We start from the raw sequence: 12,691 nt of genomic DNA on the forward strand, positions 1-12,691 counted from the left end.
GGAGGAGGAGGAGGAGAAGGAGAAGAAGAAGAAGAAGAAGAAGAAAGAGGAGGAGGAGGAGGAGAATGAGGGGGAGGAGGAGGAGGAGGAGGAGAAGAAGGATGATGAGGAGACGGAGGAGAAGAAGTATGAGGAGGAGGAGGAGCAGGAGAAGAAGAAGAAGATGAGAAGGAGGAGGAGTAGGACGAGGAGGAGGAGGAGAAGAAGAAGGAAGAGGAGGAGGAGGAGAAGGAAGAGGAGGAGGGGGAGGAGAAGGAAGAGGAGAAGGAGAAGAAGGAAGAGGAGGAGGAGGAGGAGGAGGGCGGAGGAGGAGAAGGAGGAGAAGAAGAAGGAAGAGGAGGAGAAGGAGGAGGAGGAGAAGGACGAGGAGGAGGAGAAGAAGGAGAAGAAGAAGGAAGATGAGGATGAGGAGGAGGAGGAAGTGGGGAACGAGAAGGACGAGGAGGGGGGGGAGGAGGAGGAGGAAGAGGAGGAGGAGAATAAGAAGGATAAGGAGGAGGAGGGGGAGGAGTAGGAGGAGAAGGAAGTGGAGGGGGAGGATGAGAAGAAGAAGGATGAGGAGGAGGAGGAGGAGGGGGAGGAGAAGAAGAAGAAGGAGGAGGAGGAGGAGGAGGAGATAAATTAATAAAGTGGAAATCATGAAAAAAACAAACAAAAAGAAAAAATGAACCCAACAGAAAGGGAATTTAATTTACAGCTAATGTTTGAAATGAGTAAGGGCTAGGGTTGCAAAGGGTTGGAAAATTTCCAGTAAATTTTAATGGGAAGTTAAACTGGGGAAATTTGGAAATATTCCAAATTGGAAACTTTCCAGGGGAATTATGGGAATTAACTGGGGATTGAGAGAAATTTAATGGAAAGGTGTCATATCCAATCATAATTATTTGCTTTAATATAAGCAGACATCCATCCAAAATAATACAATTAAAACAGATTTATTTGTAAGTAGAACTTTATCAAGTGTTAAATATTTTATTGAACAATCAATTATTTCATTTGAAGAACAAAAACATGAATGTTGAGTTAAATATTACTCATCCCCCCCGACCCAACCCATTCAAAAATGAACAAAAATGCAATCCCAACAAAGTCCCATTCAAAATGTGAAATGAAAAAGCATCTTCCCTCAAGCTTCTTCAGCCTAGCCTCTGCAGGATTCTAGAAATCATCTGTGCATGTGATGGAGGAATGCACAGTGGATGATGTAGGGGGCGTGGTCTCAATAGCCCTGCAGTAAGCAGTGTGCTATGTGCATGTGATTGAGGAATAGCATAGATATTCAACTGTACTTGCATCAAATCTGTTTTGTTTTTTTGTCAGGATTATGATAAAATATAATTTCCCCAACTATATTTAAATTCTTTATTAAGAGCCAACCTTCAATTTAGTAAATTAATGGTTTATTCTATAGACAGTATAACATATATTGGGTTTATTCCCATGGAAAGGTTTCCAACTTTGAAAATTCCTGGAATTTTGCAACCCTAGTAAGGGCCATAGACTGTAGGTAAGGGCCCACACACTTCGTCCAGTAGGGGGCGGTAATGAGCTCTCTAGACGGATAACCAGCCGCCATTACAGACCGTGAAGAAAAACACAGCTGAAGCGAAGCTAACATGTCTGGAAGCTAACTTGGTAAACACAACAACAAACAGGTAAGAAAGGAGACATAAAGCTGCAGAGAATTACCACAGAGTTTTAGTTTGAGCTTTTTACTATAACATATTAACATAAGATTAAACAAAGTCTGTTGGAAATCCACGTCAAAGATCTATTTAGTCAGTTTTAGTCGAGTTGTTGGATTGAGGTCGTTAGCCCGTCTGGTGCTTCTGTCCCTTTAGATTCAGACTCAAGCAATGAGAGACTAGAGAGTATTTGAATGTTCCTTTCCTTCTGTATTCAGGTCTTCTCTGCTTGGTGTCAAACGATGAACCTGTCAGGATGGGACAGACTCTGTGCATCTGCTCCCGCGGCTCCATCACCATCGATAACAAGAGATATTACTTTGTTCAGAAACTGGACGAAGGGTGAGTTTGTTTGTGTTTAACCTTCTTTGCTCCACCTGACAGGTGAAGAGTGAATGGATCATGTGTCTACAGCTGGCAGGTGACAAACCAAAACCACCAATGAAAGCCTGATGTAGCTCCGAGCTGTGGCCTCCTGAGTTCATCATCAGTTATTATGACAGAGCCTCACTGTTGTATGTGGTGACATCTCTTACTGCTGTAAACAAGGACCCTGTAGTCACTACACTGTAGTGTTAACAATCAGTCATGCTGTCGTACAGTAGCTCATGCCAGCTTGGTCAAAGATTTCTAAAGCAGAATAAAAGGAACTTTTTATCCTCTTTGAAAAAAATCTGGAAGATACTAAACTTTGTGGTTTGATTGTGAATATTATTATTATTATTATTAATCATATGTTTAATGTCAGTCAGAATAGAGAGGCTTATAGTCTTTAACTTTCAGTATATGCCAGCTGTGTTCCTTGTAGTGGTCATTTGTCATAAAAAACTCAAAATATCCAACTCAAACTTTAACTTAACATAATCAAAGGGTCACTGATGCACCGTGAGGATGTGATGTACGCAGGCAAAAGAAGTGTAATGTCCATGCAAAAGTTCAGTGGTGTCCAATGGTTTATTTTGATGGCAAGCAAGCAAGCAAAAGGGGCAAAGAAAATCATGGCTCCTGCTGCCTTTCTTGCGCTGGTAAAAAACCATAGGCCCACCCAGGTGCATGCTGACCTTTTGCCACCTACCTACCTCAATAACCTCAGGTGCCCAGAGTTCCTAATTGCCAAGCAAACAAAAACAAACAAAAGAAATACTAAATATACAAAAACTCTCAATATACTAAACAAATGACTAGCAAAAAATATAACCCCAAAATCTAACTTAAATACAAAGAAAAGTTTAGATACATGTAATACTACTTATTAATTCTAAACTAAATAAGCAACTAAATACAAAAAATAAACAAATAGCTCCAACACTGTAAGTGTCCTTAAACCCTCGCCTCTTTGTGTCTCCTCTTCAGCGGCTTCAGTTATGTTGATTTGGTAGAGGGGGTGAAAGATGGGCACTTTTATGCCCTCAAGAGGATCCTGTGCCACGACCGTGAAGGCCGTCAGGAGGCGCAGACAGAGATGGAGATGCATCAGATGTTCAGTCACCCCAACATCTTGAGCCTGGTTGCTTGCACCTTTGTTGATCGGGGAGGCAAGAGTGAAGCCTGGCTGCTCCTGCCTTATATCAGAGTAAGTTGATTCAGCCTCCAGTATAAGCAGGATAACCTCCCAGAGAAGCTGTTAGTAACTCTTGATTTGTTGTTACGTTTATGTCCACAGAAAGGAAGCCTGTGGTCTGTTTTGGAGAAGCTGAGAGATAAGGGGAACAGGATGCCTGAAAAACTGATTTTGCAAATCCTGCGTGGAATCTGCTCCGGACTCAAGGCCATTCATGAACACGGCTACGCTCACAGGTAAAACGTCTCCACACACACATTCAACATTCAGAGTACAAAGGTCACACCTTTGTATACCCGTCAGGACTCCTCATTGTAATTTCCATCTGCAGCTTTGACATGTTCTTTCAACACTAACTCGATCACCTTCTCCTAACGTGCATATCTTATATTTTAACTCTTGTTCAGTGTCTTTGAGTTTCTGAAAGTGCTCTACATAATAAATGTATTATTATTAACACTCCTGCTTTGATTTGTCAGAGATCTGAAGCCCACAAACGTGCTGCTGGATGAGGACGACAGGCCGGTTCTGATGGACCTGGGCTCCATGAACCGTGCCAGGATTGAGGTAAGGCTTCATTAAGAGCAGCACGCATCTCGCTCATGTTCTAATATTAAATGTGAAGTCCTTTCAGATGTAGTGATTTTTAATAACACTGAGTTTGTTTCAGGTGAGAGGAAGCAGAGAAGCTATGACTATACAGGACTGGGCGGCCCAGAGGTGCACCATCTCCTACAGAGCTCCTGAGCTCTTCAATGTGGAGAGTCACTGTATCATAGACGAGCGCACAGACATCTGGGTAAAGGGTTCTTTGTCCCTCTTCACTTTGTCGTGCACAGTGTCTTTAAACTGCCTCACCATGTGGACCCAAGCGTTGGTTTCATTGTGGATCATCCTCTGTCTTCATGACCCCTTCTTCTCTCGTGTCTCCCTCAGTCACTCGGCTGTGTGCTCTACTGCATGATGATGTTGGAGGGACCGTACGACATGGTGTTCCAGAAAGGGGACAGTGTTGCTCTGGCTGTGCAGAACCCAGTCACCATTCCTCAGTCATGCAGGTCAGTTTCCAGACTGTAAAATGAGCCGCAGTGTGACCGGGTGTGTCAGTGTCTGTGTTAGTGTGGATAGTGGGAGGAAAGTCCTTCTTCTTTCTGGTGTCAGGTTTCGGGAAAGGAGAACTGTTTTGAGGTGTAACTGAATTTTAAAGGCAAACTGGAAGAAGTCAAACACTCCGGTGCATTTATCATGCTTTCCTTTGAACGGAAACTCCCCTGCTTTAATTTACAGCTCCATCAGTAGGGCACTGTAAATGTTTAGTACATTTGTCATGGGTTTTATGATAAGAACACGTATGGTAACTTGTTTGAGTCAGAGACAAACCTGACTTGTTCTTACTCGGTGTATGTTTTGCCTCCCAGTTACTCGGAGGGCCTGCAGATGCTGCTCAGCTCCATCATGGTGTCCAATCCTCAGGAGAGACCAAACATCCACTGGGTCCTTGACCAGGTACAGGACCTGCAGAGTCGCAGCCCCAACACCCAAACCAACATGGTCTGATCTTGCACGGTGGCTGGACGTGGGCTCTTGGAAACCTTTGCACACATATCGACACCTGTTCTTCTTTTAGCTTGAACTCTCTTCTTGTATTTATTGATCTTAATGTTATTGCCTTTAATCAGTTTCAGGAGCTTTGTAACGGTGAACGGTTTAAATCTAAATAATCCTCACGGCCTGCTCATCACGTTGGACTTGTGTAGTCCTCACAGACTCAGTAACTAATATAAAGAAAGAAAAGCCTTACCTTTAATTTGAGCGTGAAATATAACAACACGGCGAGGTCCGATGGAGTCAAACATTTGGAACGAGCTCTGTAAGTTAGATAAACTCACATTACTGTCTGTTCAACATGCAGCAGCTCCTCGTGCTAAGCTAACCTTGGGGAAGAAGTGTGTTTCTACCATGTATATAATATTTAGCATCTTTAATAGACGCAGGAGTAACTGTGAAGCTTTGTTAAACTTTGTTCAAGTGACCTGAGTTCACCACATATCAGATTACATTCCCACCAAGAACTCATGCTTTAAAGTTCCTTTCTTTTCTATCTGATATATTCCTGACTTTTCTTTGTACCTTCACACCTGGACTGTGATCACCTGAGGGAGACTACACCTGCAGCTCTTCTTCTTCACCTTCACTCGGTCTGTCTGTTTCTCACCCGTCTGTAATGCTGCGTCTGAACACACAGAGGCGCTGCAGCCTCACAGTCTCCTGCTCCTCATGGACCGGTTGATCTCCATGAGTGACTGAGCTCTTATTAAACACACACACACACACACACACACACACACACACACACCTACACACACACACACACACACCTACACACACCTCTTTAGTGATGTCAGGTGTTCTCCTCAGAAAACTTGATTTGAAGGATTTTAATGGAGCCATGGTCACGTCTCACCCTGCAATTTCATCTTTGACCTGTTTCATGTTTTGATCAGTCTTCACGCTCGCCACTGTTCGTGTGTTAGATTCTGAGCTTGCTGTCCAGCGTTAATGTGGCCTCACGCTTCAGTCCTCTCAGGGTTCTCCTGCATCTCGACATGTGGAGCGCTGTAGACTCACACGGTACCACTTCAACTCAAACTGGATCCGATGACACTTTGGGCATTTCAGTGATGTAGATGAAGATGTCTGTCTTCATGCTCTGTGATGTGGAGAACTGAATCGAGCGGATAAATCTTGAAAGTAAACGTGTTCAGTAAACTGTTTGATTGACTTCATGTTTGAAATGTGACATTTTGATGCTTCAGCTTCGCCCTCTTCAGATGAACTGTGACGTAGAGGAGAATATTAGTGACGCAGCTAAACTCAGTGTTCTGGTGAAGTTCACACATATGAAGTCAGTTAAAGGGACATTCTGCTTAATGATGTTTCCCCTGTCCGTCAGTGCACACATGTAGCACTCTGTGTACAGTTTTTATTGTCATCCTGAAATAAAGAGGCGACCTACGTTATAGAGAAGTCGTCTTTAAAGTGAAGACATTTATTTATTGGGATTAAACCCCTTTAGATGTGTCATCTCCTTTTAGAGGGGGTCCCAAAACACACGATCACAAATAGAAAACAGTACAATACAAAATATACAACAATAACATGAATAATTCAAAAGAAAAAACCCAGTCAGACAGAACAACAGCAACAACAACAACAACAACAACAACAACAACGACAACGACAACAACAAAACATGGATAATTCAAAAGATAAAACCCACAGTCAGACAGAACAACAACAACAACAAAACATGGATAATTCAAAAGAAAAAACCCAGACAGACAGACACAACAACAACAACAACAACAACAAAACATGATATTCAAAAGAAAAAACCCACAGGCAGACACAAGAACAACAACAACAACAACAAAACATGGATAATTCAAAAGAAAAAACCCACTGACAGTCAGACAACCAACTAGAGGACAACAACAACATAACATGAAAAATTCTAAAGAAAAAACCCACAGACAGACACAAGAACAACAACAACAACAACAACACATGAATAATTCAAAAGAAAAAACCCACAGACACCACCAACAACAACAACAACTCAAAAGAAAAAACCCACAGACACTCAGACAACCAACTAGAGGACAATAACAACAACAACATAACATGAAAAATTCTAAAGAAAAAACCCACAGACAGACACAAGAACAACAACAATAACAACAACAAAACATGGATAATTCAAAAGAAAAAAACCCACAGACAGACACAACAACAACAACAACAACAACACATGAATAATTCAAAAGAAAAAACCCACAGACACCACCACCAACAACAACAACTCAAAAGAAAAAACCCACAGACAGTCAGACAACCAACTAGAGGACAACAACAACAACAACAACATAACATGAAAAATTCTAAAGAAAAAACCCACAGACAGACACAAGAACAACAACAACAATAACAACAACATAACATGAAAAATTCTAAAGAAAAAACCCACAGACACCACCAACAACAACAACAACAACAACTCAAAAGAAAAAATCCACAGACAGTCAGACAACCAACTAGAGGACAACAACAACAACATAACATGAAAAATTCTAAAGAAGAAACCCACAGTCAGACAGACCAACAACAACAACAACAATAACAACAAAACAGGGGTTGGTACAACCTTAAACAAGGTACAATCGACAAGAGAAAAATAGAATACAATTCAATAAAGTAAAGGAGCATTGATTAAACACAAAAAAAATAATAATAGTCATAAAAAAATAAAAGAATAAATAAGTAAAGGAAGTAGAGGAACAGTGAGGGCTTTACTGAAAATAAACACTTTGCTTTGAGATGAAAAGAGATCATTTCTAAAGACAAAGAAGGAATATTTAAAGGTAAATTATTCAGTCAGAGCGGTGTGACGCCTCGCTGAGATAGTCTGAAGAGATCTGATGGAGTTCAGCATGTCGGCGCTGTATGATGATTTCTATCTTCAGTAACGGGGTTACAGGTTTGGACTGATGCTTGAAAAGTGAGGCTGTGAGTTTTTTAATCGTACACTTTCAGAATCAGTGATGTTACTCTGTTTCTGAAACTACATCACTCATAGTTTAACACCTTTATAAAAAAAACTTTTTTTTTTTCAAAATACACAGACACTTAACAAATCCTAAAAACATTCATTAAAAGCACATTAAAGAAACAAGTCAGTATAATAATGTTTAAAACTTGATCATCCTTTCAGAGCGGCTCTAAGAAGGTGAGCTTTGAGCCGTGCGTCGGACAGTGCAGACACGGATGAGTTTAGGTAGAGAGCTCAGGAGGGACGGGGGATGCTTTCTGGACCAGGTTCAGAGCTACTTTTAAGATGAGTCTTGACTCAAGCGGCAACCTCCGGTCTCAAAATATGAAGCCTCTGCAGAAGTGTCATAAACTGCAGTTCATCGAGCGTCCACTAGAGGCGGGCTGCAGAAACACAGGAAACCACATACACACCCATTCAAAGAAGACGATCTTTACAGCATTAATAAACATGTTTACAGCCTGGTTAAAAAAAACGGGTTGGGTCTACGTAGCTAATTTCTCTATCGGCACACACTGTATGGGGGGTGAATTTATTTCTAACGCGATGGTTCAGAAGATATTAAAATTACGAGTTTTTGCCAAAATAAGGACATGACTGACTTGACTGACAGGCGGGAACACAGTAGCTGTTAGCTAGGAGGCTCAAACCCTGCCTCTTTACCTCACACTTTTTTTGGTTGAGTTCAGCATTTCCAATATGGCTCCCGCCGATGATTGGCTTCAAAACAGCGCTCAGGAACAGATGGGTGACAGTCTATGGTCTGACTTCATCACCAAACTGGTTACGAACTATTGTATGGCTTCATGAAGCAAACCCCAACACAAGGTTCCTCATGTAGAGTCAATACTGTGCTCAACATCATCACACGTGAGACATGTTTGAGCTCCAGGAACACGGATCATAGAAAGAGGCTAAAACATGATTCCCTCCTGAAAGCACAGAACATGTCTCCCCAGGTATAACTGATTCATCACTTGTCGTATTCTAAGTTTCAGAGGAGGAGTTTTTAAAGGAGAGGTTTGAGGATGTTGGTGTTTTTGTGATGCTCTGAACGTAGAGCTGAATTTAATCTGAATTTCTTTAACTCATCACACAACCTTCATCTGGCATTGTTCAGGACTGGTTCCCGCTCTTTGTGTCCGCCTGTGTGTGTAAGTGTGTGTGTGTGTGCGAGTGCGAGAGTGTGTGGGTTGATTTGTGCACACATGCTTGGAAACAAATATCAAACTGCTCATGTGGAGAAATTTACAGCCATATGCGTCCTCTCAGATCAGCGCGGTGTCACACTTCACTGCTGGCCCAATTACTTCCAAAGGTAATTCCCGACCTCAACACACACTCACACACACTCTCTCTCTCACACACACACACACACACAAACGACCGGTCATTAAGTATACACACCATACCCCATATTTACAGTGCAAATGCCCTTTAATACACAAACACCCAGAGGATTCATTACACTTGAGTTAAAGCGGTCCCAGCTGATTTCCTCCTCAGGCCCAAACACAGAACCCCAGACTCCCCGGGGACTAGGTCCAGAGTGGAGCTGTGTTTATGGGCTCAATATGCACACACACTCACACACACACACACACTGTCACAACCTGCCCTTCCTTTTATATTCACCATCATCTGCCCGTGAGGAGCTGAAATGATGTCATACAACACAAGCGCGAGGTCAACTCAATGTTTGTCCACATTTTAGGACCAACTTCACATTTTTCTTATCGTTCAGTTAGAGGGAGAAAGTGTGTTTGTGTGTGTTTGTGTGTGTGTGTGATGTGTGTGTGTGTGTGTCCACTCTGTAATCCCACTCCTCAAACTCAAACACACTTTAGCTCTGGCACCATAAACCATCTGCAGGCTTTTATTGATTTGGCGATGAATCAATTAGTGAATTATTTAATTAGCAGTGCATTATGGGTCAGCGCAGAGCGGCTCCAGGCCTGCTGTGATCCCGGGTCTCTTTAAATCATCTCACACATATGTTCTGACCCGTGTGGGCGTCAACATGTGGTCTCATCTGAGCCCTGAAGTTTTGAAGTGAACCCTCATAAAGTGGTCCAGTAAAGTTCTTGTTGTTACTCAGCAGACGAGGATCTTGTTCCTCTAAAGCTTTATGTGTCCAGACTCAGAACTTCTGCCGTCACTCAGGACCAGATTAGCCTTGGCTGCGGCTGGAAGAGGAAGAAATATGGAGGTTGGGTCTGCAGCGTTGAGTGGATGAGTTATGAGTTGTGTTGAGATCGAGGAGTTCTTTCTGTGAGCTCATTAATTGATGGGAGTGTTTGGGTTAAAATGCATAATGACTTCATTAAGGAGGATTGGCGTAATCAGGAAAGGTATTGCTTTAATTACTGGCTCAGGGCCAGACCTATCCGTCCTCCGTGAAGCCGTAACCCACCCTGTCCACCGAGCGCACTCATTTAATTAAGTGTACAGAATGCTACACCCTAACGTCGCCCTCGGGGGCAATTATGGCACTGGAGATTGAAAGATCTCCGGCGGGGGTATTTTACTTACTGGCAGGAGATTGCCTGTGTCAGTTAGCTGATTGCATTGATTATATTGATTTGTAACAGCTTTTCGGGTAATTTCATCTGCAAAGGTGAGAGCAACACGTTGGCCCGGGGACTCTTTTATTTATTCTTTCTTTATTTAGACCCCGCACTCTTTTGCCAAGTGATTAGATGAAATGGAGCTCCACAATAAGTCTTTTAAAGTGGAGCCGCGGAGGGGATCGATAGTTTTTATTTGCTGTATAAGGTCAGTAAAGGTTGGCTGTTATGAATTCTTTTAAAGGCATCACGACGGCTGCACCTGAAGGTCTGCATGGTTCCACTGAAGCAGCTTTAACACGGAGCCCCAGACCAGATCTTCAGCTCAAAGGGGGGCAGATTAGACCAGTCTAATCACTTAAAACACAGATTTATATAAACTCTCCTTCTTTTACTTAAACACAGATTTATATAAGCTCTCCTTCTTTAACTTAAACAGACATTTATATAAACTCTCCTTCTTTAACTTAAACAGACATTTATATAAACTGTCTTTCTTTCACTTAAAATAAAGATTTATATAAACTCTTCTTCTTTCACCTAAACACAGATTTATATAAAAACTCCTTTCACCTAAACACAGATTTATATGAACTCTCTTTCTTTCACTTAAACACAGATTTATATGAACTCTCCTTAAGTTCACAGTTTTTAATTGACTGCTTGTGTCTAACGTATATTCATAAACATTAAAGATGAACTCCTCTCTGGATCAGTCGTCTCATGTTGAAGGTTAAACTCGTATCTGAAGCTCAGAAATAAAAAAGTAGAATCTTTAATTTGGTGAAACAGAAATGTGAATATGGAGGACTAAAGCCAGGTTCAGACATGTTTCCTCTGATCGCACGTCTGTGAATCAGCTTTAGTTTGAACATCTTGGTAACTCTGCAGATTATTCTTGATGTTCATCGCTCTGCTGATTAAAACAATATGATAACAAACTAAATAAAAGACATTTCCTCTTGTGGAGATATTTAAAGAAAGAATGAGAGGAATAAATCACACTGGAGCTGAGATCTAATAAACGTGATGCTGGCTCTCTGAGCGAACTCCAGGATGATATATCAAATATTCTGATATGAACCAATAATCAGATTCTCATCTTCCTAAATTAAAATCTTTGTTCCTCCAAAAACGTCAGACTGCAGAGTGTTGTGACAAATAAAAGAATAAATCTGTGTTACTGTGCGCCGTGTCTGAAGGAGTTTATTGATTGATTGTCGACTGAATAACTCGAACTAAAAGCTTGTATTCGTCATTGATCAGTGATGTGATCAGATATCTGATCCGCAGCGCCTCGTCCTCTGAGGGAAGAACTTTACCTTGACTGTGACCCTCTTCACCTCCTCTCTGATTCGTGCTGTGATCCACAGTTTAAATACACATACTGTATATCTCTTTATTGCCACGATGGGGTGAGTGTAAATGAGACACCGCAGAGTGTGATTATGATAACATTTAGAGAAATGAACAGGACTTTATATCAGACGTCTTAATGTGATGAAGACGTCTGAGTGTCTCAGAGCAGCGAGAAGAACACTTTCGTTTCTCTCTCTGTCTTTAGTTCAGATAAGAAATCTTTCCCTCAGTCTGTTATGAACTATTTAAAGCTCCTGTAAGAGATTTTTAGTTGTTTATAAAACAGACTGACATTAATACTACCAAAGGGGTTCCCAAACTTTTCAGCCCGCAACCCCCCAAATATTGATGCCAAAGACCCCCACTGTCCCTCAAAGTGATTTAATGTGGCTTCATTTAGCTGGTCTGCAGAAAATTAGCCTACCTGTATGAGCATGTGTCTGTGTTTCCTGTGCCGTTATGAATTAACCTGCTGCTACTGATGCTGTTGATAATTAACTGTTCACTAACCCTAAACTTAGGAGTCATTTGGCAACAAAGAAAGGCAGAAAACTCATTACATTTTCTATTTTCAAGGTTTTATTTCAAGTTTAGCTCCTATTTTTGGCGATATTTTTTATTATAATGGGTAAAATCTACAATTTTTAGATAACTTACATAAAAATAACATTCTGGAAGACATCTCACAACCCCCTATTATTGGCTCGCGACCCCCCAGGGGGTCTCAACCAACCCTTTGGGAACACCTGGGTTAGACCATCAGCATTCAGACGGACTACAGAGGCTGCATCCTGAGAGGGGTGTATTTAAAGACCGGTTTCATCAGCAGTGCGTCGAAGGCTCCTTCAGAGGCAGCCACTGAAGTGCAGCCACCTTATTCCTGGTCTGCAGAGGATGTATCAGGAGCGTC

General features: G+C 41.7%; 1 protein-coding gene across 3 annotated transcripts; it reads left to right on the top strand.

Annotated features, from left to right (window-relative positions):
- Positions 1–1,524: 1,524 nt before the first annotated feature.
- stk16 (serine/threonine kinase 16) lies at positions 1,525–10,735 on the top strand. 3 transcript variants are annotated; one of them, XM_034680448.1, is made up of 9 exons: positions 1,525–1,655; positions 1,904–2,027; positions 3,039–3,258; positions 3,349–3,482; positions 3,726–3,813; positions 3,917–4,045; positions 4,183–4,304; positions 4,665–4,752; positions 10,667–10,735. In XM_034680448.1, the coding sequence occupies exons 2-9, from the start codon at positions 1,942–1,944 to the stop codon at positions 10,718–10,720; spliced, it is 921 nt and encodes a 306-aa protein (XP_034536339.1). In that variant the 5' UTR covers positions 1,525–1,655; positions 1,904–1,941; the 3' UTR covers positions 10,721–10,735. The 3 variants fall into 3 exon arrangements, with proteins under 3 accessions (XP_034536339.1, XP_034536338.1, XP_034536340.1); XM_034680447.1 differs by lacking the exon at positions 10,667–10,735 and adding an exon at positions 5,825–6,273; XM_034680449.1 differs by lacking the exon at positions 10,667–10,735 and having other exon boundaries at positions 4,665–6,273.
- Positions 10,736–12,691: the final 1,956 nt, after the last annotated feature.

Source organism: Notolabrus celidotus, chromosome 3 (genome assembly GCF_009762535.1).
Source record: "Notolabrus celidotus isolate fNotCel1 chromosome 3, fNotCel1.pri, whole genome shotgun sequence".
Taxonomy (NCBI): domain Eukaryota; kingdom Metazoa; phylum Chordata; class Actinopteri; order Labriformes; family Labridae; genus Notolabrus; species Notolabrus celidotus.